Source organism: Lagenorhynchus albirostris, chromosome 13, assembly GCF_949774975.1.
Source record: "Lagenorhynchus albirostris chromosome 13, mLagAlb1.1, whole genome shotgun sequence".
NCBI lineage: Eukaryota > Metazoa > Chordata > Mammalia > Artiodactyla > Delphinidae > Lagenorhynchus > Lagenorhynchus albirostris.
Window position 1 is genome coordinate 40,563,909 of NC_083107.1, and position 26,330 is coordinate 40,590,238.

At 33.8% G+C, this 26,330-nt stretch overlaps 2 protein-coding genes across 9 annotated transcripts in view; one reads left to right on the forward strand and one right to left on the reverse strand.

The window, feature by feature from the left end:
* The window catches only part of FANCL (FA complementation group L), a 77,459-nt gene extending 60,016 nt beyond the window's left edge, over window positions 1-17,443 (forward strand). For all 5 annotated transcript variants that reach the window (XM_060168992.1, XM_060168994.1, XM_060168993.1 and 2 more), the window contains 7 exons: window positions 11,052-11,202; window positions 13,411-13,494; window positions 14,027-14,072; window positions 14,150-14,231; window positions 15,104-15,220; window positions 16,524-16,595; window positions 16,898-17,443. In XM_060168992.1, the coding sequence (XP_060024975.1) occupies window positions 11,052-11,202; window positions 13,411-13,494; window positions 14,027-14,072; window positions 14,150-14,231; window positions 15,104-15,220; window positions 16,524-16,595; window positions 16,898-16,933 (588 nt within the window). In that variant the 3' untranslated portion in view covers window positions 16,934-17,443. The remainder of the gene's footprint in view (window positions 1-11,051; window positions 11,203-13,410; window positions 13,495-14,026; window positions 14,073-14,149; window positions 14,232-15,103; window positions 15,221-16,523; window positions 16,596-16,897) is intronic.
* The window catches only part of VRK2 (VRK serine/threonine kinase 2), a 97,848-nt gene continuing 88,492 nt past the window's right edge, over window positions 16,975-26,330 (reverse strand). For all 4 annotated transcript variants that reach the window (XM_060168991.1, XM_060168990.1, XM_060168987.1 and 1 more), the window contains exons 12-13: window positions 24,069-24,230; window positions 16,975-17,346 (exon numbers count right to left, since the gene is read on the reverse strand). In XM_060168991.1, coding sequence (XP_060024974.1) covers window positions 17,002-17,346; window positions 24,069-24,230 — 507 coding nt within the window. In that variant the 3' untranslated portion in view covers window positions 16,975-17,001. The remainder of the gene's footprint in view (window positions 17,347-24,068; window positions 24,231-26,330) is intronic.

The following is a 26,330-nucleotide window of genomic DNA, read 5'->3' on the forward strand; positions in this document are numbered from 1 at the left end:
CTAATGCTAGGACCAGTGATGTTTATGGGAGCCATTAGGGATACATATGTATGCAGATCTGGAAATGTGAGAGAATTCATAACCCTCCTAGGGCAACTCGACCAGTCAGGAATAGAAGACAGTGAATAAATGCTCCTGAATTCTGTTTCTTGGGTGGCAATTCTGAGGAGCTTTCTCTAGAACTTCTCACGGAGCTGCCATTGACCACAGTAACCATCTTGAAAGTACACCCTTATTTTAGCTTTCTCTCCTCGCTTATACTGTTTCCAGTCCCTACTCCCGCTCAGTCCCTGAGATTACTTCCAATAACCTATCTGTACACAAGCCCTGGCCTCAGGCTTTGCTTTTTGGGGGAGATCCCAAGCTCAAATTATCATTGCATATATCACTTAACGTTATAGCTACAAATAAAGATGACGTAGGACAAGGATCCAAATATACCAGTTATACTTACGGCGCAGAAATTTACCTTCCTTAAAAAAATCCTGATGGTTGCCTTTTGCTTGTTTGATTTGTTTTTCAAGACTGAACAAAACTTTTGCAGCTATATGTGACCTTCTAAGCAATATAACTTAACGGGCCTTTTTAAAACTCTATTTATAATTCAAAGAGTGTACTAGTCTTCTCTCAAATGATGTCCTTACCCCTACAGAACTTTCTTTACAGTTGCTATCAGCTTCCTTTGGCTTGTCACCACCATTTGAAAAATTTTATGCAACTTCTATATAATAATGGGCCACAGCCACTAACTTCTTAGCTTGTACTTGTTACCCAGTTTCTTTGTCGAATATAAAAAAAATTATTAACATTTCAGTAATCGGGACTAGCATGTTTCGAAAAGAGTTTAGACTTAAGCATATAAGCAATTCGTCAGTGGATGGTGACAGTGGAAACCAGAGCACCGATTTCCTTCACGAACTATATATCCTCTAGCCATGGAGTTAATAAGAACATTTTCATCTCCTTCTCTGTTTATTGGCTATGTGTCATGAGAAAATGTGATACCCTTCAAGATTTCTATAGAATACTGATATAACCTAGTTTTCTGATGGTTTATTTATTTATTAAACATAAACAAGAATAACCAACTTGACCTTCCTCTGGTCAAATATTGGGGTACTTGATTCATCACACTTGCCAGCAATAAAAATTGGCAAGCATTTCCAAAATAGACTGTTTCAGTAATATAAAACCAGTCGGGAGATAGAATATGCCTTGTAATATTTTTGGAAAGGTCATGATTTGGTGACATTTGACCAGATGAACTTTCTAAAGGTTCAATGATCTAAAGGTTTAAATGCCAAATCTATCACACCAAACAGACTGTTCAGCATTGGGATTATTCAGAAATTTTCAGTGCATCAACACAGGGATCTCACATACAGATCTTCTCACCAAGAAGCCTATATACAAAACAGTCCAGGTATCCTGATTTCAGTGCAGAGAATTTCATTAAATGCCTTAGGTGAACCTAATATTAAATTGATCTCTTATTAATATCTTTATGCCTGCTCTTTTCAAATCATGTCGAGATGTCTGTTTTTTTTCCCCCTCAAGATTAATACATTATTTTTAATCTTCTGACCTTTGCTTTTCACACGGGAAGATTGGACTCCATATCAGGAATATCTTCCCTGTTAAACCTAGCTCTTGTGCTCCCAGTGCATGGAATGTTACAGATACAGTTTTCCAATGTCTGGTGGTTAGTCTGTGCCTTTTTTTTTAGTGATTGCCTTACCCCACATAAAAATAGATGGAAAGATACATAGATAAAATAATGAATGTTGTGGTTGTTATGCCTTCAACATGGTATGCTGCAAATCTTTGGAGTAGGTAGAGTGGAATATAGAATATACTCTTTTCTCCTTGTTTTATGTTTTCTAACTTTCTCAGTGTTTCTCCTTTTTAAAAAATTTTTTTGGCGCTTTAAGGACAAGAGGTGGTTTAGCATCACATCCTCTCCCTTCCGACAGCAAGGCTTAGGTGAGAGGCTCCTACATTGTTATCTTGGTTACTGGGATACTTTTCTTCTCTGTAGGATAGTTTATTGCTTTTGGGACACTAAGCCTTTTCTGTGTTTGTTTTTTGTTTAATTTATTTTATTTAATTATTTTTAGCTGCATTGGGTCTTTGTTGCTGCTTGTGGGCTTTCTCTAGTTGTGGCAAGTGGGAGCTACTCTCTGTTGCGGTGCGCGGGCTTCTCATTGCGGTGGCTTCTCTTGTTGCAGAGCATGGGCTCTAGGCGTGTGGGCTTCAGTAGTTGTGGCTCATGGGCTCTAGAGCACAGGCTCAGTCGTTGTGGCGCATGGGCTTAGTTGCTCCGCGGCATGTGGGATCTTCCCAGACCAGGGCTTGAACCCGTATCTCCTGCGTTGGCAGGTGGATTCTTAACCACTGTGCCACCAGGGAAACCCCTGCTTTTGAGGTTTTAAAATTTTTATTTTTTTGGTTTTGCTGATAATTTCTTTTGTCTTCCTTCTACAGTTTTTTTTCCTCTATTTTATTTCTTTAAATTATGTATATGTGCTAAAAAGGTTGACATTTTCCTTTGATTAATGAATTAACCAGTTTCAGTGTTCTGGGTGTAATTTTTGGATCTTCATCATATTTGAGCTGTGTAGTTGCTTTTCTATACCTGCTAGAAATTTGTGGTTTCAAACCTATTCCCAAACTCAGAAGTTTTAGAAGACTGAAATCTTGTCCCTGTATTTTAGAAAAAAACAGTAGTTGTATAATGCATGTTTGACTTCTCCCCTTAAATACATGGGGATATGAAGTGTAATCCAAATATTTTGATTCTGGTATAAAAGTTCTTTTGATTAAAGAGGAAATGATTGTTCTACAGTGAATCATATAAGTTATTTATAATTTATATATAATTTGAATGAGAAAATATGTTTATAAACATGATTTGGAAATAAATGGGAGTATGTTATAGTAATTGGCATCTTGAAAGGAGGTATACCTACTTTTAATTGGACAGAATCACCTACTTCATGGATTTTCAAAGTTATATTTAGAGTTCTTGACTTTTAGAGCTGGAAGTCACCTTAGAAGTTATCTACCACACACTCACATTTATAGATGTAATATTAAGTCTTTAAGAGGCTGGGTATGTCTTGATATCAGATACTTTGTTACCCGTCAAGATTAGAATGGTGACCTCTCTGTGTACTGGGTTCTTTTATCTTTGTATTGGAGTTCCTAACCCAGTCCTGACACATGGTTGAAATATTAGTTTCATTGAATTGAGTTTAGTATGTTTTTCACTATACACATTCATGAAATGAAAGGATAGCTGACAGACCATTTATTTCTAGTTCTACATGTGCTCCTTTATGATTATACAAATAATATGTTATTGTAGGAAGTATGGAAAAGTACAAAGAAGGAAATAAAAATTTTTATATAAAGTGGGTTGTTTTTAAAACCACACTACCCAGGGACTAGTGAAGCCTTGGAACAAAATCATTGGTGCTGAATTAGAACAAAACCATTCTTGATTATTCTGGAATGGATTAAGGGCATGTACCATGGTCCCATAGGACCTATAGAATGCTCACCTCTTCAGTGATGTTCTGTAATAAAGCAGTGACTAGTAATGGGAGTGCTGTAAGAAAGAAGCCACACCATGGAATTGAGCTACCTCAGTTATTAAAGGAAAAGTTACTCTGGGAAAGCAGAGGCCCATCCCGTATACCTCATTATTCTCACCATCCTCTAACTCTGAGGCTTTGCTCATCTCTTCTCTTTCTCTTACCTGAAATTTTGCAATTAGAAATAATGTCTAAACTTATGAAGTTGAGTATTTTTTATGTGATTATGTGAATTTTTTCTCTAGGAAACTCTTTAATCCCCTGTTTTTAAAAATACATATGTATTTTTTAAATTGATTTTCAGTAACTTTTTATATTAAGGGTGTTAATCCTTTGTCTAATATGGTACAAATATTTTTTGATTTGATAGAATTTCTCTAGGTCAGGGACCATATGTCTTTTAATTATAGTGGCTATCAATTTTAAGCATATACTGTATCCTGAGCACTTAGCATTTTATATACATCATCTCACTCAAATCTTGTAAGGATTAACAGTATTTCCATATTGCAGAAGCTAAGTGAGATTAAGTAATTTGCTGAGAAAGATGCAACTAGTTTTAAGTAGTGGAACTAGGAATGAGACTAAATATTTGACTACAAGTCTATGAACTTAACTGACATACTCTATTGTATCTTATATCAATCAGTATTTAAGTTCTCTGATTGCAGTGTGATTTTTATTGTAGAGAAAGTTACAGGTAGTGATACCATTTGTGTGGTTTGTTATCTATGTCCATAGTTGAGTGAAATGCTATATATATATATATATATAAAATGCATAAATCCTAAGTGTATCATACGTTTCAGTAAATGAATATACTGGTGCAGTCCATACTCAAGATGCAGAACATTACCATCATTCAGTCTCCTCTCTCTTCCCAGTAAATATCCATTGTTTTTTTCCCAACCATACCTTAGCTATGCCTGTTCCAGACTTCATATCAACAGAAGCATATAGTATGTACTCTTTATGTACGTAGGCTTCTTTCACTCAACATAGTTTTGAAATTTCCATGTTGTGACATGTATTAGTAGTTTTTTCTTTTTATTCCTGAGTACTATTCCATTGCATGAATATATTAGAGTTTATCATTTCTCCTATTGATGGACATCTGGACTTATACCAATTTTTGACATTTATGAATAAACTATGAACATCCTTACATAAGTCTTTTTATGGACAGCTAAGTTACAAATAGGGATATATTTAGTTTTTACAGAAATCGCCAAATCTTTTCAAAAATGGTTGTGCCATTTTATACACTCACCCACAGAATGTGAGAGTTCATGTTGATTTACATCCTTACCAACATTTTGTATTTTAATGTTACCTCTTAATATTAACTTTCTCACCTTTTATCAGAGTTTTTCTTTATCTGATTCACATGTTATTTTACATTGCATATTGTCTCGCCCCCACCCTCTAAAGAAAGAAAGAAAACTTAAGGCAGTTGCACAGTAGTTTTGGTGTGATGTGAGACTGCTCATATTAAAAAATGAGGACTTGGCAATTTTATTTTTGAAAAAAAAATTTTTAGAGAACTTTTCTCCTTGCAAAATACTTACTGAACTTTGATATCAAATTTGGTCATATTATAGGGTACTTCCTTGGCATTTATGGTGATGTATATAGAATATTTAATTGCACTGTTAACATTTAGACTTTTTTCCCCCATTTTCAGTAGGGTAATCAATTGAAAATTAAGTTTGTGAATGATTTAACAGACAAAATAAGCAGTTGTAGAAAATTTTTTTTTCAGAGGCTTATTGATAGAATAGTTTTAATATCCACTTCATTAAAATTGCTAAGAGAAATGTTTCTGTGTCTCACTTTTCACTTTTTCAGACTTTCTTTATTTGGAACATAAAAATACTGTGTAAAATTTGATTATGACTTTTTAAAAAATTTATTTTTTGAAGCATAGCTAATTTACAATGTGTTAATTTCTGCAGTACAGCAGATATATACATTCTTTTTCATATTCTTTTCCATTATGGTTTATCACAGGATATTGAATATAGTTCCCTGTGCTATATAGTAGGACCTTGTTGTTTATCCATTCTATGCATAATAGTTTGCATCTGCTAATCCCAAACTCCCAATCCATCCCTCTCCCACCCCGCTTCCCCCTTGGCAACCACAAGTCTATTCTCTATGTCTGTGAGTCTGGTTCATAGATAAGTTCATTTGTGTCATATTTTAGGTCCCACATATAAGTGATATTATTTGGTATTTGTCTTTCTTTTTCTGACATTCCTCACTTAGTATGATAATCTGTAGGTCCATCCATGTTGCTGCAAATGGCATTATTTCATTCTTTTTTATGGCTGAGTAGTATTCCATTGTATATTTATACCACATCTTTATCCATACATCTGTCAATGGACATTAACATGGTGTTCGTGTCTTGACTACTGTAAAACGTGCTGTAATGAACATTGGGGTGCACGTATCTTTTCGAATTATAGTTTTCTCCAGATATATAATCCCAGGAGTGGGATTGCAGGATCAAATGGCAAATCTATTTTTAGTTTTATGAGGAACCTCCATACTGTTTTCCATAGTGGCTGCACCAATTTACATTCCCACTAACAGTGTGGGAGGGTCCCCTTTTCTTCACACCCTCTCTGGCATTTATTGTCAATTTTTTAATCATGGCCATTCTGACTGGTGTGAGGTGATACCTCATTGTAGTTTTGACTTACATTTCCCTAATAATTAGCGATGTTGAGCATCTTTTCATGTTGCCCATCTGTATGCCTTCTTTGGAAAAATATCTATTTAGGTCTTCTGCCCATTTTTTGATTGCATTGTTGATTTTTTGATATTGAGTTATATGAGCTGTTTGCATATTTTGGAAATTAAGTCCTTGTTGGTCAAATCATTGCAAATATTTTCCCTGACTCTGTAGGTTGTCTTTTTGTTTTTTTTATGGTTTCCTTTGCTGTACAAAAGCTTGTAAGTTTGATTAGGTCCCATTTGTTTATTTTTGCTTTTATTTCTGTTGCCTTGGGAGACTGATGATGACTTTTAGGATTTGAAATTCACTTCTTGTGTAATTATCAACTGACTTCTAGTTTCAGGGTGGTTGTTTTATGGGTTTTTTGTTTGTTTTTATTTTGCTGTCATTTTTTTTTTAAAAACATACCTTTTCTGTTTAAAATACAGAGTTAGCATTTTAAGCAGAGCTGTGTTTAGGATTTTATTTACATTCAAGCATACAAGAAATGGACAGTGTGTTTGGGGGAACTTACTTTCACATGAAAGATACCATGTGACAGCATTTTATGACTTTTTTTGGTTAACTTTTCCTTGGATTTTCAATGAAATAGGTAATTATAGATTTTAAAATATAGATATAGATGGAGAGAGAGAAAGGAGAGGGACACTACTATACTGATTTTTAAAAAGAGTGTCTCTTCAACAAACAGTGTTGGGAAAATTGGATATCCATATGCAAAAAAGTGAAATTAGACGCCTGCCTCATACTGTATACAAAAATCAACTCAAAACTAATTAAAAACTTGAACATGAGACCTGAAACTGTAAAACTACTAGATGAAAACATAGGGGAAAAGCTTCTTGATATTGGTTTTGGCAGTGATCTCTTAAATATGACACTGAAAGTACAGGCAACAAAGCAAAAATAGACAAGTGGAACTGCATCATACCTTTAACAGGCTTCTGCACAGTAAAGGAAACAATCAACAAAATGAAAAAAGCAGCCTAGGAAATGAGAGAAAATATTTGCAAACTATCTGATAAAGGGTTAATATCCAAAATATACAAGGAACTCCTGCAACTCAACAGCAAAAAAACAACCTGATTAAAAAAATGAGCAAAGAACTTGAACATACGTTTCTCCAAAGAAGACATACCAATGGCCAACCAGTATATAAAAGATGCTGAACATCATTAATTATCAGGGAAATAAAAATCAAAACTAAAACATGGTATCATGTCATAGTTTTGATCTGTTAGGATGGCTATTATCAAAAACAAAACAAACCAACAAACACTCCCACAAAGTAGCCAGTATTGGCAAGGATGTGGAAGAACTGGACCCCTTGTACACTGTTGGTGATAGAGTAAAATGGTGCAGCAACTACGGAAAACAGTATGGAACGTCCTCAAAAAAGTAAAAAATATAACAACCATATGATCCAGCAATCCCACTTCTGGGTATATTCCAAAAGAACTGAAATCAGAGTCTTGAAGAGATACCTGCACTCCCATGTTCATTGTAGTGTTACTCATAATAGCAAAGATATGAAAAAATCCAACTGTCCATCTGTTTATCTGTCATAAACAGATGAATGGGCAAAGAAAATGTGGTATATACAAGACAGCTTTAAAAAAGAAAATCCTGCCATTTGCAACAATATGGATGAAGCTGGAGGATATTCTGCTAAGTGAAATAAACTAGTCACAAAAGGACAAATACTGCCATGATTCTACTTATATGAAATATCTAAGTCAAACTCATAGATACAGAGAATACAGTAGTGGTTGCCAGTGGCTGGTGGGTGAAATGAGGAGTTGGTATTCAGTGGGTACAGAGTGCTAGATGAATAAGTTCTAGAGATCTGTTGTACAGTACAGTTAACAATGCCGTAGTGTGCACTTAACAATTTGTTGAGAGGGTAGATCTCATGTTAAGTGTTTTTAGGGATCTCATGTTAGAGATCTCTTGTTAAGTGTTGGCTATATCTATTACCTTGATTATGGTGATGGTATTATGGGTATACGCATATGCCCAAACTCAACTTGCACATTAAATATGTGCAGTTCTTTGTATATCAATTATACCTCAATAAAGCTGTTAAAAATGCCAACATACTGTCCACCAGTTGGTTTATAATGTTTGCATCTAGTGATTAATGACTTTTATTGTAAGCAAAGAAATTACTGTATTAGACTTACATAGTACAAAAGTCAATTTAGTTAAAATAGGGGGCTATGTCTAAAGGAAGAAAATTCAGTTAGAAGGTTGTTTTAGTAATCTACTTAAATGTATGCTTAGATTCCTGGCTTGGGCAATAAGGCAAGTAGTAGCCCCTTTCACTAATAAAAAAAACAGCGGGAAGGGAATTTTTCTTTGGGAAGATGATGAGATCCGTTTGGAACCATCCAATTATGGTGTGCATCTTAGACAGCCATATAGATGTTATCTACATAGAAATGGCTGAGTAGGTTTGGAGTTCTCCATCTGGCTTCAGAAAATTTGGGAATGATCATAGGGAACGTGGTTACTGAAGCTTGGAGTAGTAAATAAACCCACAGAAAGTATTTCAATTTACTTTATGTAAACATATCTGTGTATACATATGAAACAATATTAATTGTAAGCCATGATAAAGAACTGTGGTTTTAATCACTAACGATAACATAAAACATAATTTGCAAGGTACTTGTAAATAATGGTGACCAAATAGAATGGTGGTCATCAGTGATTATTTTCTTATGTCAAATAGTTCAATTTACTTAAACAAATATTTATTGAACAGCTCTTGGGACTTGTGTTGCTTTTATTACGTGGTAGTATCACAAAGACAAAACATCACTTGGAGAACTGCACTTAAAACAGTTTATTGTAAACCAGGAAATTATAGTATCAGGTTTGCAGAATACAAAAATCAGCTTAATCACAATGTAAATAATGGGCTTTAGGGGAATATGACTAGAGAGGAAAAAAATCCAGTTAGAATGTTGGTTTGAATGGTTTTAAGAGAGGGACTGATCTGTTCAGGTTTATATTTTAAATAGGGTACTCTGCCAGAAGGTTAAGTCAAGGATGGCAAGTCTGAATATGGAAATAAGAATAGGGGATTATTTTAATAATGTATAATAATACTAGGATTAATAGAGTTATCAAGAAATATGTTAAATATGGACTTAAGTCTTATGTTAACTTACAGAATTTATTAGGTATCAGAGGAAATCTATAAGGACCAAAGCTGCTTTCTTATTTGGGTATGTAAAGAATGGTGGTGCATTCAGTGAAAGAGGAAATAAAGTGCAGCTCGCAGTTAAACAAAAAAGAAACACTTGGGTATTTAGTTTTCTGATTTCTGGATTCTGGCATCTAAACTTGTGGATAAGTATGGTATACTAGAAGAGAATATTCTACCCTCAATATTACTATTAATAAAAGGTTATTTTTACTCATTAAGCTCTAGTTCCTACTCTTAACTTTTAAAGAGTTGAAACTGCTTTGGTGAATCTGAGCTATGAATCCATCTACGTGTACACCCTGACTCAAGTGATGAGATGAAATGGGTTTTCCTTAAGTACATAAGTACAAAATACATGTTTAAGGACGTGAGTTCTTTCTTTTCATCTTACTCAGGGTGTATCATATTCTTGAATTGTTGCCTTGTATCAGTTATTTTGGATGAATACATTTGATACGAGCCAGCAGTTTTTCAGTGACTTTTTTATATGTTTTGCTTATTTGAAACAGTAAATAAAATCCTTAATTCTTGGGCTTCCCTGGTGGCGCAGTGGTTGAGAGTCCACCTGCCGATGCAGGGGACACGGGAAGATCCCACATGTCGCGGGGCGGCTGGGCCCGTGAGCCGCGGCTGCTGAGCCTGCGCGTCTGGAGCCTGTGCTCCGCAACGGGAGAGGCCACAACAGTGAGAGGCCCATGTATTGCAAAAAAATAAAAAATAAATCCTTAATTCTTTTTAAAACTGTTTTAGTTTTGATGGCTTTTTATATAAAATATTTAGTAAATAGTTGTATCTTTTAACCATACCACATTATTTTATAAGAAACTCTTGACTTTATGAATTGATTTTTAAAATCAATGATGGCTTTAGTTCTTGTCATTTAGTGAAAATGTATTTAATTCCCATAAAGGATTAATGCCTGAAATACTGAATTCAGAGATTAGCTAAAAATTTAACGTCAAAAGAAATCCTGTTTGTAATTTCTGTTGAATTCTTTAAAAGTGTGTAAAACCTTTTCATACTCTTTGTCTAATTAAGTCTGCAAAGTTATTTATTAGCAGTATATAAAAGTAATTTAATCAAATTACAAATAGCACTGTATTTAACTTGATAACTGAGCGAAAATAAAAATATTTTCATACTAACATTGTAGACACTATGCTAAATGTATATTGTATACGTTAATAATAGTAATTATTAATACAAGGTATACCTTTCCATACATATAGTACAAAATGCATCATAATAAATATGGTTTGTAAAAAGTTCTTTCTTGATAAGTGCACAGTCCAGTGACAATCAAAAAAGAATTCTGTTAATACTAGTAGTGGTGAAGAGATGTGAAGCAGGGAGAGTTGACTGTTGTTTACTAGAGTCTAGTTTTAGCTGAAATGAAACAGAGCTTAAAACTTGTAAACTGAGTTGTATCCTAAGTGAAAGATAATCCACTATTGATAGTGTCATACAGCTTATTCAGCTTTCATCTGTCTTTCCACAGAGCTCCTTAATAAGCATTCATAGTCAGTTTTTGGCAGCACTGGAATCACTGAAGGCATTCTGGGATGTTATGGATGAAATTGATGAGAAGACTTGGGTACTTGAGCCGGAAAAACCTACAAGGAGTGCTACAGCACGCAGAATTGCATTAGGTAGAGTAAAAAAGGATTAAGGAGGTTTTTTTTTAAAGGTGTTTGATTGTATTTTGTATTACTTAGGAAAATGAATCTAAGATGACATTGGACTCTTAGATGACTTTTTTTGTATGAAGTCAACTATTAAAACTTTGGGAGATGAACTATGATTTCTTTTATTACTATGTATTTAAATGTAAATATTTCAAGTAGAAAGGGCAAGTACTGAGGTGTTTCATTACAAAAGGTGATGATCTAATCCATGGAAGTAGCATTCAGAGATAGTATTTAATTAGCTTTCAGTTAGCACAGAAATTGTGGAGTAGATTTTTCAGAACTTCCATTACTTAGGGAAAAAACTGTGTTAGAAATGATGAAGTCTTCATTCGTGAAACTAGACAAGTACGAACAAGTTTGGAAGTATTTTCTGACAGAAATATAGAGGAGGGTAAAAGAACCTGAAGTGGGCCATGCATGCCATTGAAGAGTAAAAAGAAAGCTTTACAAAATAATAATTGAATATATTTTAAGTATTTAATTTACTATAAATATATGAAATTAATAAGATGTGGAATAACCATAAATATCATCCTGGAAATATTACCATATTCTCTTTACTATGAGATGATTGTTTTATGTATTCTCATTATGAGCAAGCAATACATGAAGTCAATTTTAAAGCTCCACCTCTCAAGATTTTAGATGTTTTAAACTATATTTGAGTTCACAGTAAATACTATATAGTTATGAAGGATATTTTGATCTTTTGATGTGAATCATATCTGAATTAGTTTCTACCCAGGCATAATAGATTATCTGGGGGGAAAAGTGACATGTTACTATGAGAAGAGGAAAGTATAATTGCGCAACAATTTTACAGACAGTACTGTTACTTATCAAGTTTGAAAAAGTCTTAACAGTGTTTAATTTGGAATAATTAACCAAGTTATGGTATATTTGTGAACAAGTAGATACTTAAACTGTTTTCTTCAAAGAAGTGCAGTAATTTATTATCTTAATGGCCCCATTAAAATAATTATTTCTCTTAGGTTATGATTAAATATACTTATTTCTCATTCAGCAAAAACAACCTGGTATTTATTCACTCTCCCTATATTTACCTTTTAGCTCCTTTTTTTCTTCAGGCATTGATTTGCCCTTTTAGGACCAGGTTTTCAGCAAATTAATGAAAAGACTAGTTAATACAACCATTGTTGTTAAGTGAAAGTACTTTCTGGAGCCATTAGGTGACATAAAGGCTAACATGGAATATGTGTTCATGTAAAAAATGCATTAACCAATGAAATTATAAATTAACTTTTTGTAATTTTGTTTTTCTTATTGAATTACCTGGACTTTTTTTATTTTACTTGATTACCTCTTTTTGCTAGATCTGTAATAATTGTATTTATATTGTTGCCAACCTGAGCCAGAGGATTATTCTATAGTGTATAGAATTTATCAAGACATTTTTACCATAAAAATGAAATCCAAATTAAGCTTAAACAACCACACTGTGTACCTTCAAAAAAAGCAATAAAGTTTCTGAAATTTGTACATACTCTAGTACAGTTAAAATTTATAAAAGAATTTAGTGCCAAGTAGAAATAGCTTTTCCTTAGATTCTGTAAACTGTTAGTTGTTTTTGTTATTAAATGAACAGTTTCCAAAAATTTAATATGAATTGACCCCTTTGTTAACTTATCCAGGAAAGCTTCACAGGGGGATAAAGATTTCAGAAAATGTTCTTATAAAACTCAAATCTTAAACATTTATTTTTACCATTTATTGTATTTTTAGTCTTTTATGTTTGTTCTGTTACTTTTCAAGACTATTACGATATCATTTAGATTATTTCTTAAACTTGTGACTTGTAATTTTTATATATTAAAGATTTTTCACTCCATAGAAAATTTTTATTCAAACTTTAATGCAATTCTGACCAGAAATTGTATCTAAATTAATTATATTAACTTATGGATTGGCTCTGTTTTTTGAAACTTGGGATCCCCAAATCTTTAGTCATGATCAAAATTTTCAAATTACTTCTTTTTGTTAAATTATAAATTAGTAGTATATTTACCTTTATAAAAAACTATATATATAATACAATTAGTTAATCTTTCCTTGAGTATACAATGAAATAAGTACCCAGACAAATACTCCTTTATTTTTTGTTTCATTATCTGTTCTACTTCTAAAAGCTTTAATATTCTTTTATTCTAGGGAATAATGCTTCGATAAATATAGAAGTAGACCCCAGGCATCCTACTATGCTTCCTGAGTGCTGTTTTCTTGGAGCTGACCATGGTATGAGATCTCAGGTTTAAATGTTTTTAACAGAATTATAAAATATTTGTCTACCACTGTAGACAAATAATTAATTGTAATTACATATTATAATTAAAAATTAATTGTAATTAAATATTCTAATATATTAATGGTAAACATCTTAAATGAAAATGTCTCATTGTGAACTGTGTACTTCTGTGTTTTAATATATAATATATATGATTTAGATTTTCTAATCACGTACTTAGGAAACAAATCCTGTAATTAACGAATATTATGTATATTTCAAAGTTGCTAATAGATTAGATCTTAAAAGTTTTCATCAAGAGTAAAAATCTTTGTAACTGCATGATAGATGTTAACTAAACTTGTAATCGTTTTGCAATATATACATATACCAAATCACTATGTTGTACACCTAAATCTGTAATACAGTGTTATCAATTATAGCTCAATAAAAAGAGACAAATTCTGTGCCAAATGTGACTTTACAAAATGACAGCAGCAAACCCTAAATTATTAAACTTTTTTTTTTTTTTAATATTTGAAGTGGTAAAACCCCTGGGAATTAGGCTGAGCAGAAACATACATTTGTGGTAGGTATCTTTGCAATATAATTGTTACTTTTCTATGATTTTACAAATTTAGTAACAGGTTTTTTTCATGTTTTCAGGGATCCAGAAAATAGTCTGTTACAAAATTTGAAAGATGTTTTAGAAATTGATTTTCCAGCTCCTGCTATCCTGGAAAAATCTGTAAGTCTTATCAGTGCTTTGATATTCCAAATAGTGTTGCATAATGAAAGTCAAATGTTCTTTTAGGCACCAGAGAAAAGTGAGGCTGAAAGGGAAGGAATTGGAAGAATATTATAATGGACTTCTGAACTGCAAGCGGCAGTTGCATCAAAGAACTTGTTAACCTTTGATTGGTGGTTATAAGTGTACTTTTTTCATGGTCATTGTAGCAGTAAAGTGATTAATGACATCTTTATTATTAAAAATAGGGGAAAGGTCCAATGTAGCTAATGAGATGTTTGGATTTTCTATACTATCTGCTTATGGATGACTGAAATAAAGTTCTAATTAGCTTGAAACAAGTGTTTGTGAAGGTTGGCAGCATAGTTTTTCAAAATTGAATAGAGACTACTACACTGCAAAGATAAACTAAGAATTGATTTTTGACAAAGCTCCTAAGAATGTAGACTACTAAAGTGGTGGGGATGTTTTTGTCTTTTTCCTTTAGTTGCAGAATTTTGAAGTTTAGTATAATCACCAGCTAATGTCAGTTCCTGTCTTTGCATACTGCAGTGGCATTATACTGATGTGCATAGTGGGAATATTACTTAAGCCCAAAACATCTTGTGAGCCAAAAACAGAATCTGCTTTTTGGTATATGTATATTATTTATTGGATGAAAAAGGCAGCCCTCTCTTACAGATAGCTTTTCTAAGGTGTTAAATAGTGATGTGACTGTATTTTCTGTAACAGCAATATAGTTACCTTTATAAAAATTTTATAAAAATTTAATAGTATCTAATACCATATTATTCACTTTTTAGTTTCACCTTGTGTATTCTTATATTTCTTTCTGCCCACCACCCCATCCCCCAATATTTCTTTTCTCAAAGGATTTTTCTATGGATTGTGGAATTTGTTATGCCTATCAACTTGACGGTGCCATTCCTGATCAAGTGTGTGATAATTCACAGTGTGGACAGCCTTTCCATCAAATATGTTTATATGAGGTAAAAATAAAAATATCAGTAAGACTAACAGCATAGGAAATATGCATATTTGAAATCTAAACAATCTAAAATCAATAGTGATCTTTTATTGCCATTATCTCCTTTAACAGTTCATTCCAAATGTGTATTTCATTTCTTCGTGGCTACTAATGAATTTATAAATGTCCTAAAGTATCCAAGAAGTGGGAAAATGTATTTAGAATATACTCATGGACTGTTTATTGATGCATAACAAATTAAACTGATGGAACATTGGAATCTTTCTGTAAATATCTCATGTAACCACAATGCAAACTCTGTAAACTCATCCAAGTAGGAGTAATGGTGGCAATAAGGTGAAAGGGAGCTAGTACTGTAGAGTACCTATTACTTTTTCAGGCTATATTTAAGTATAGAATAAATGTAATAATCCTACTTTTGATATTGAGAAGAATGCATTTTATGATCTAAATAACTCACAACACTCTTAATGACACTTTATTTACTGTATACATGAGAAGTCTGCTTTCCCTCCTGTCTGCAGTCACTTGCTCTCTAGCACTCATCTTAGGGCACAATGGACATATGACTAACTGTATGTGCATCTATATACAAAATGAGTTGCAGCTTTCAGTTTTTAAAAACTTCCTTAATATTACCTCCTGATTTTTGTGATCAGAGATAGCAGCTGGTGCTAGCTGCAGTTTAACAGTGGAGAATTTAGGTAGAGATGTCAATTTACTTTATATAAAATCATAAAATACTAGGTCTAATTATAGAGATACTCTTAAGGGAACATGTGCTTTCTTTTGTAATAATGAAAATTCATTTAATTTTTAAAAATGGATTGCCTCCTGCTTGTAATTAATGGATTGAGAATTAACCCTACTATTGGTGATTAAGATCAGAATTAAGACCTAAATTTTAAAGAGCCTAGGATATCTTTTATAGCAGGAGTTCTTAATTTGTGATTAATGGATTTAGGGAGGGTCTGTGAACCCCATGGAGTTATTTTTGTGTACATCTGTTTTGGGGTAGAGAAGGTGCATACTTTTTAATCAGATTCTTAAAGGGGCCTATAATTTGCATATAAATCAGTGGTATAGATCTTGAAATCCATACTGGTTTCCCCTTGTTATTCAGCATTTTAGTAGTTTGGTATTGGCTCAGGAGATGTTCCTCTTACTCTTGCAAAACAAAATTAAGAAGGCAAACCATCTGGCATAAAAATATAATGCACTCAAAAAGAAAAATTTATTTGGAGTACCTGTAATATGTAATCATGTTGACACTGCTCCCTTTCTTCTCTTTTTAAAATCTTCAGTGGTTGAGAGGACTACTGACTAGTAGACAGAGTTTTAACGTCATATTTGGTGAATGTCCATATTGTAGTAAGGTAAGCAAATTATTAATCACATTTCATAAAATGTGCCTAGCTTTTAGTAATATATTTTAGAAGACAGCTGTATAGTATATCAGCGTATATAAAATTTTTGGAAACATCTGTCAATCTATGTATTTAAAAATTTTTTCTAAGATAAATTGTCCCTATTAACATTTTAATTTTCAGATTTCTCCTTTGATCAAAAAAAAGTTAACCCCTTTTCTAGATTTCCTAGGTGATCTGAACCTTAAGAAGTATTTTCCAAACTCTATCATTACACCATCTCTAATATAAAGCATTCCTTTTTTTATAAGCCACTTACCTTGAAAATGTCTGGGAGAAAAGCCTGAAATAAGAATGCAACATTTCTGTGAAGAACTGGAAACTTAAATTAGCAAAAGGATTTTATTCGATATCTTTAGAGAAAATATAAAGCAAGACATACTAATATCAAAAGAAGAAGAATGGTGAAGCCATAATAATATACATCTGCCTTTATCTCTTCACTAAGAGTAAACTGGGAAATTGTAAGCCAAAATCCTGTAGAACTGTCTAATTCTGTGACCTCCATACCAGTTGTAGAAGTGGACGTGTAGCAAGATGGAGAGCTTGACTTGTTGAACATATCTGGACTGGTAAAATCTTGATGGGGTTCATAAAATGAATTAGGGAACTGTATACAGCTGGATTTTTGTGGAGAACTTTTTACTCCATTCAGAAATTCTTGAGACTCACAGTATTTTTGTCTTCTCCTTGTGCTTTCCTATGAGAAAATACATATGTGTTTGTTAGGTTTGAGTTATCCAAGTGTTTACTTTGTGTACTCTATAAGAATGCTAAATAAAATTTGTTACACAAGATCAAGTTTTTGTGTGCTTTTTATTTTCCTGAGAAGTTATTTTTAGGTTCTTGATTTTAAGTGTTTATAAAGTACTTACCAGCATCAAACGACCAAATCTGGTTGATTGATTGGTTCTTTTAAACCAAGAAGTAGGCTATTTCTTAAATAATTTATAATCTAAAAATAGGATAGAATATGAAAAACTGAATTTTTTGGCAAGAAAAAGAAACAGGCTTAATCTTATGGGGATAAGACCGTAATAATTAGAAGGACTTTTGGTCGGTAATAATTAAAGATACTAGAAGCACTGGAGCAAGATGGTGGTGCAAGTGCTATGCACCCACAGACTAGCCTTAGCTAGTGGCCTGCCCCCTGTAGCCTCCTGCGGGAGCACCAGAGATTGACTGACATCTTCCCATAACAGACCTCGAGAAGACAGCTGGTAAAAATCTTTGTCCAGAAGCTTATCTAAGAAAAGATGCTCACCCTAAACTCCTAAGCAAAAAGGAATCAAGCAGTTTATACAAATTTCAGTTTCACTGTGTCAAAAGAGATGTCTTGAAGGCTCTTTAGCTTTTCCATTAAAAAGAAATAAATTATTGAGATAACTATAAACTACTCTTTACTGCCTGAGAGCTAACAAAGTCACATGAATGCAATATTCCTTAAGTTTTGTCAGCTTAATTCACTAAAGGCAAAATGAGTTAATGGTTACTCCAGTAGGCCCATAAAGCATTGTTCTTGCACAAAGAAAAAGAAATACACCATCAAATCATATTTCTAAAGGCTGAGCGCCACAAGCAAGCTAACCTAAACTGCATTTACATATAAGTTACATGTAGAAGTGGATGATCTAGTTATCCCCGTCTAGGTAAGAATAGAAGTCAAACTACTAAAATTTCAAGATGGAATCGTCTCTTGTGCGACCTAAATACCTTACCTCTCTTTAAGCAACAACAAATGATGTCAAATGGGAAGGCACTCATCAAAGGAATGATGTCAAATGGGAAGGCACTCATCAAAGGATTTAACCACCAGCCGTCTTCAGTTTACTGAGAGCTGTGATTGGGAGAGACAGTCTGGCTAGGGTTGGAAAACTGTGGCTCATTGGCTAGCTGCCTGTTTGTGAGTAAAGTTTTACTGGTACCTAACCCTACTGACCACCATTGCCTTGCATTAAGCAAGGGACAGCAAAGGGGCAGCAGCTCACAATCCTCTTTACTAGAAAACATCAGTCTTAGTAATTAACAGAGAACTACTAGACAAAAACAGCAAGGTTAGATCACACAAACCAATGGGATCTAACTGATATTTATAGAGTATTGCACCCCAAAACAGAAGAGTACATGTTCTTTTCGATCGCAATTGGAATATTCACCAAGATAGACCATATCCTGGGGGTTATGTAATAAACCTTAACAGATACACTACTTAATAATGAAGTGATCACTGAAGAAATCAAAGAGGAAATCAAAAAATACCTAGAAACAAATGACAATGGAGACACAACGACCCAAAACCTGTGGGATGCAGCAAAAGCAGTTCTAAGGGGGAAGTTTATAGCAATACAAGCCCACCTTAAGAAGCAGGAAACATCTCGAATAAACAACCTAACCTTGCACCTCAAGCAATTGGAGAAAGAAGAACAAAAAAATCCCAAAGCTAGCAGAAGGAAAGAAATCATAAAAATCAGATCAGAAAGAAATGAAAAAGAAATGAAGGAAACAATAGCAAAGATCAATAAAACTAAAAGCTGGTTCTTTGAGAAGATAAACAAAATAGATAAACCACTAGCCAGACTCATCAAGAAAAAGAGGGAGAGGACTCAAATCAATAGAATTAGAAATGAAAAAGGAGAGGTAACAACTGACACTGCAGAAATAAAAGAGATCATGAGAGATTACTACAAGCAACTCTATGCCAATAAAATGGACAATCTGGAAGAAATGGACAAATTCTTAGAAAGGCACAACCTGCCAAGACTGAATCAGGAAGAAATAGAAAATATGAACAGACCAATCACAAGCACTGAAATTGAAACTGTGATTAAAAATCTTCCAACAAAGAAAAGCCCAGGACCAGATGGCTTCACAGGCGAATTCTATCAAACATTTAGAGAAGAGCTAACACCTATCCTTCTGAAACTCTTCCAAAATATAGCAGAGGGAGGAAAACTCCCAAACTCCTTCTACGAGGCCACCATCACCTTGATACCAAAACCAGACAAGGATGTCACAAAGAAAGAAAACTACAGGCCAATATCACTGATGAACATAGATGCAAAAATCCTCAACAAAATACTAGCAAACAGAATCCAACAGCACATTAAAAGGATCATACACCATGATCAAGTGGGGTTTATTCCAGGAATGCAAGGATTCTTCAATATACGCAAATCTATCAATGTGATAAACCATATTAACAAACTGAAGGAGAAAAACCATATGATCATGTCCACTCTTGAAATAGATAATCTGAATAGTCTTAGTAAAGAACTTGAATTCATAGTTAAAAAAGGAAAAGAAATCTCTAGGCCCAGACGGTTTCACTGGAGAATTCTCTAAAACATTTAAAAAGAAACACTAATTCTATTCAATCTCTTCCAGAAATTGGAAGATGTCTCAACTCATTTTATGAAGCAAGCATTACCTGATTCCAAAACCAGAAAAAGACAATAAAATAAAAAGAAAACTACAGACCAAGAGTCTTCATTAGAGATGTAAAAGTCATCAACAAAATACTAACAAACTGAACCCAATGATGAATAATACGCCATGACCAAGTGGGGCTGACTCAAGGAATATAAGAGTGTTTCAGTATTCACATATCAATCAGTGTCATCCACCATAGTAACAGTATAAAGGTGAAAAATCATATGGTCATATTAATAGATATGAAAAAGCATTTGACAATATTCAACACCCATTCATAATAACTCTCAATACACTAGAAATGGAGGGGAACTTCAACTTGATAAAGAACATCTACCAAAAATCTACAGCTAGCGTCATACTAAATGGTGAAAGGCAAAAAACTGGAAGAAACTCATATGTTCTTCAACACTACATCCATACCTCAGAATACTACCTAGCAATAAAAAGGAATGAACTATCAATAGATGCAAAATTTGCATGGATCTCACGGGTGTTACGGTGAAAGAAATAAAGCCAATCTCAACAAGTTACATAGCGTATAATCTGATTTATACTGACATGCTCAAAATGACAAAACTATAGTGATGCAGAAAAGACCAATGCTTTCCATGGTTTAGGACTGGGGAGACAGTGTCACTATAAAGCAAAATGAATAAAGTTACCATTATCAGGAATGGATAAAGAAGACATTAAAAGTATAACGAGAATATCATGAACGACACAGTGCTGACAAATTTGACAAGTTAAATGAAACGGACAAATTCCTTGAAAGATCAAATTACCAAAACTGACACAAGAAGAAAAAGAAAATCTAATAATCACTATTATCTGTGATAGAGAGTAAATTCATAATTTGAAATTTTACTACAACAAAACTCTAGACCTAGATAGTTTTCTTTCTAAACTGTCATTTTTATGAAAGGCAAATCTTACTGAGACATTTTCTGAAAATAGACACTTCCCTCTAATGTAACATATAATGACTGGAAAACAAAACCATACAAGGATATTGAGAGAAAAGAAAATTTACCAACCACTCTCTCTCAACAATGTAAATATAAAAATCCATAACGGAGAAATAGCAAATTGAATTCAGTATGACAACACATCACGACTAAATGGAATTTATTCCAGAAATAAAATGTTAACATTCAAAAATCAATGCAATTCTTTATACTAGTAAAGGTGAAAAATCATATGATCATCTCGACACATCCCCCAAAACAACTTAATACCCATTCATGACTAAAATTTATTCTTCAACAAACTATAAATACAACGAAATTTCCTCAGCCTGATAAAGGGCATTTAGGAAAAACCTACAGCTAACATCATACTTAATGGTGAAAGAATGAATGCTTTTCCCCCTAAGATTAGGAACAAGGATGCCCACTCTCATTACTATATTGAGTAGTCAGTATAGTACTAGAGGTCCCAGCAGGTGTAATAAGACATGAAAGGAACAAATGAAAGGCATACATGTTGGAAAAGAAGAATACTCTATTTACAGACAACATGATTGATGATGTAGAAAATCCTAAGAATACAAAAGAACTACTAGAACTAATCAGTGAATTTTAGGAAGATCCCAAGATACAAGGTCAATATACAAAATCAATTTTATTTCTATATACCAGGAACAAATAACTGGAATATAAAATTTTTGAAAAAATGACATATACAATAGGATTAAAAACCAAAATATTGAGAAATGCTTTTAATAGAAGATGTATAGGATATCTACACTAAAAACTACAAAACATTGTTGAAAGAAACACATAGAAGTCTCAGGTTCATGCATTGGAGAACTCAGTGTTGCTGGGATTTCATTTCCCTTTAAACTGATCTTTAGATTTAGTGTAGTCCCAATTAAAATCCCACTGTGCTGTTTAGTGGGAACTGACAAGGTGATCCTTAAATTTTATGGAGGGGACCAGGAACTAAAATGGCCATGGCATCTTTGAAGAAAAGAAAGGGGTTGAAGGACTTAAACTACCTAATTTCAGAACTTGCTATAAATCTACAGTAATTGATACAGTGTGGAATAGACTGATAGAAAAGAGAGTCCAGAAATAGACCCATGCTTATATAGACAGCTGACTTTTGAAAAATGCTCCAAAGAAATTTAATTAGGAAAAGGAAAATCTTTTTAAGAAATGGTACTGGGGTAACTGGCTTTCAATATGGAAGGAACCTCAACCCCTATCTCACACCATACCCAACTGATTTGACATGGCTCATAGACCCAAATATGAAAGCTAAAACTATAAGCCTTCTAAAAAAATATATAGCAAAATAACTTTGTGACCTTGAGGTAGGCAAAGATTTCTTTACAGAAAAAAATAATAAATTGATAAATTGAATTTCAAATAAAAACAAATACTTCCTGCTCATCAAAGACACTGTTAAGTAAATGAATAGGCAGGCTGCACACTAGGAGAACATATCTACAATGTAGACGTTGGACAGGAGACTTATATGTGGAATATATAGAGAATTCCTACAAGTTAATAATAGACAATCATTCAAATAAAAATGGATAAAACTTGAAAAGACACTTCACAAAAGAAGGTGTATGAATGGGCAGTCAGCACAGGAAAAGGTGCTCACAATTATTGGTCATCAGATAAAGATAACTGGAATCACCACGAGATACTAATATACACACGTTGACTAAAATTAAGACTGACAAACACCAAATAGTGGGGAGGAGGTGGAATGACTGGAACTCATATACGTTACTGATGGGAGTATAAAGTGGGAAGTATTTGTCAGCTTTTTATAATGTTGAACATACATCTGCCCCATGACCCAGCAATTCCACTTCTCAGGACAAACAAAACATATCCATAAAAGGACTTGTGTCAGAATATTCAGAGTGACTATATTCATGGTGGCTTGAGACACGGGCAGCCCAGGTACCCACTAATAGGAGAATGGATATGCAAATTATGGTGTAGTTATACAATGGAGGGTTGAAAAAGAGCACTCAAGAATATCTAAATTTTGTCACCAAGCAATATTTGTCTTCAATTTTATAAATGGGAACTATAAAATGTGTCCTCTTGAAGTAGATTCCTTTGTATCAATTTGAAAATAAAATAAAAAGGAAATGATGCTGTGGTTTTATAACAGAATAAATGCAAGAGATTCCTATTAGTACGAAAAAAAGCATTTTTCTCTCTAGATACACTTGTATGCTTGCTAGTTAGATGAGAAATGCCTAACTTGTAGGCTTCTAATTTTTGCCTTGGCTGCCAGGAAGTTCAGAGCTAAATTCAGTGCTCCGTTTAATGATTAACATCCCAGCTGCCTGATTAACCAATTGTTTTTTTAGGGGGGGGGCATGGGGGGAGATAGAAGATGGGGGCATTATCTTGTTCCATATTGTAAACTACCTGAAACCATCTGGAAAATGACGTTGAAATCATATAAAATGTTAGCCATTTTGAGAAAAATTTTTTTTCACTGCAGATATAAATACCTTGTATGCTTCTCCTTGTCAAAAAAGGTTAAATTAGGAAAGACTTTTGCTGTTGCTTGAATGAGGCATCTGCTAAAGGTGAGTCACTAACCAAACAAATGATCGGATGATATAAAAGTCCGTCATTCTGAAATACAACCACAGTGACAGGGACCCTCTCACATCTGTTTATGAGTTAGACTGGAGGAGCCAACGTACCAGTATGGAATACGGTGAGTCCCTCATGGACCGTAGATGGCATAACAAATTCAAGTGTACTTCGTTAGATCCTCGGGCTAAAGAAAGAAATCAGATCTGCATGCAAGTGTGCTCACTGTCATTCTGTTTCTATGATAACTGGTTTTGGCTGCTTTGATTTTATCCACTGGATAGGATATTTTCTGTCCTTTCTCATTTAACAAAACTGTACAACCTTGGCCCTCAGGAGAAAAATAAAAGTCTTTATTCCCAAAGGGCATATTCTAATATAATATTAAGGGAAACAACAACAACAAAACGCCTCTCACCTGTGCTGTTTCACTGTTGGACAACCCAGTCAGCTTCTCCTCCTCTTGCACTTTTCTCCACGTTGCACAGGACTCAGCACTTTTCTCACTGTGGCCTTTTTTTTCTAGTAACCTATTTTGCATCTGATTGACTTGCTTTGTTGCAGCCTTTCGTGAATCAACCTGTTGATACAGAGTAGGTAATAATATATAAGGAAAACGTCTGACACTTGTAAAAAAAAAAAAAAGCATTCATGTCCAGATTCTTGAAAATTTTATACTTGCCAAGCTTTGAAAAAAGGAAGAAATAAGGAGGAAACCAACAAATGGAAATTACAGAAAAGTACAGTAGTTGGCAAGATTCAGGCCTCTTCTCCTCAATAGGACAAGACCAATAAAAATTAGTGTCACTGTCGTGCACTCTTTAGAAATTATCTTTATAGATAATTTGCTTATTGGAAACAGCATTTTTACAGAAAACTGTCACATATGAAAACTGCACATGAATTTATTATTAACCTTTGCTGGGAGTGGATCCAGGACATCTTTTTAGTTTAAATTCTTATTAATTAGAATCTTAGTTTTCTATCATTGAAGTGAGCCTAATTAATGTGAACATAATTAGGAGCTTATGGTGTTGCTTACTTTTTTATACAGGTAATTTAACCTTTGAGCAGATGAATAACAGTCCATGTCATCTAATACTGTGTACCAGTATCAGAGGTTAAATTCTACAACAAGCTTGCTGCCTCTGAGGTTTCTTTTTCACACCATGCTGTTATCTGGGGGATGACTGACTCTCAATAACCTTGAAGTAGACACAAGGCAGATCCCACAATACAGTTGGAAGATTGAAAGCCACAGTGAAGATCCTTATGTGAAGTATTTGTTCAGCAGCTTCATGTTTACAGCAGCTGAAAGTGCCATCACCTGTTTAACCCATCATGGGTTAAATAGGGGGCAGAAGATAGGAACAGTACAAGGGGAAATAATGGAGTAGCCAGTGCCAAACTAGAGAATGAATTACATTGGCTGAGCAAGCAGAGCCTTAATTTGTAGTCTCTCAACTTTTAGCTTCTATTGCCAAGTGTGTTCACTCCTTCCCTTTAAAATATGCTGGTGTTTTGTGGCTAGGTTTAAGCTGTCACAACACCATTCTTTATTTACCCCTCCTCCTGGATTCCAGCTTCTCAAAGGATAGCAAAGCCATTGCTTCTCAGTAACCTGAAAATTGGAATTGCTTTCTGGTCACTCAGGGGTTATTTATTTCTACCACTCAACTCTCCCCAACTCCTAGAAAAATTCATGTGTAACCACCTTCTGAGCCAGTTTTCCACTGAAGTTATCTTGGTAATAAATGCCCATCATACCACTTGTGTGAAACGAAGTGTTTCCCAAGGCTGCTGTCCATAGTTCTATCTTAATAAAACACTGGCTTGCCAATCATTATGAAATGTGTTCTGTGACAGAAAGGATTAGTTGAGATACTGAGAATTTTAGTGCCTCCTATATGCTAGGCACTTTAGGTATAACAGTTTTTGGTCTGGGAGCCTCTGATGTACAAACAAAATTCGGTCTAATATATTCAGTCCTCTCTGAGGCCTCCTGGAAGAGACAATGCCTCCTGGATTTGCTGTCAGTTGGCTGGATGGTTAAGTTGTGCTGCCATGAACACTTCTATCTAATAAACAAAATGATATCCAATTTATGGAAAATTTCTATTTCTAGGGAAACTTTTAAAATGGTAAGAGTGAAGTGGCATCATGAAGTCTAACCCTTAATTGTGAACAGAGTAAAACTTTTTCTCAAAGATAAAAAAGTAAATATAGAAGACACTCTGGGTATCCCACATAATCAAACAGAAGGATACTATCCAAATGTGTGTCACTTTCCAGAAAGTGGCTATTCAAATAAGGTAATTTTTATTTAACTCTTCATTGGCACTTCATACTGTTCTACAAAATAAGGAATACTTTTGGACTCCTAAAATGCAGTAAGCAACAATGTGCTTATAATTAAGAATTTATATTCTTTTTCTCATACAGAAAAGAAATATGAAGACAACTTTAATAGAATTATTTTGAGAATTAAAGCTCAAGTAAGAATTCTGTAAGCTTTTAAGTTCAATACAAAGATTACTACTACCAGTAATAATCTGTTCACCCCTGGATTTGCTATACGAACCTCAGATTCCGGGTGAATGAAGAAACAAACTTTTTCTTGTCTGAAATGTAGGATAGCTTGAACATTTTAACTATGACCTACAGCTACTCCTCTGCCTTA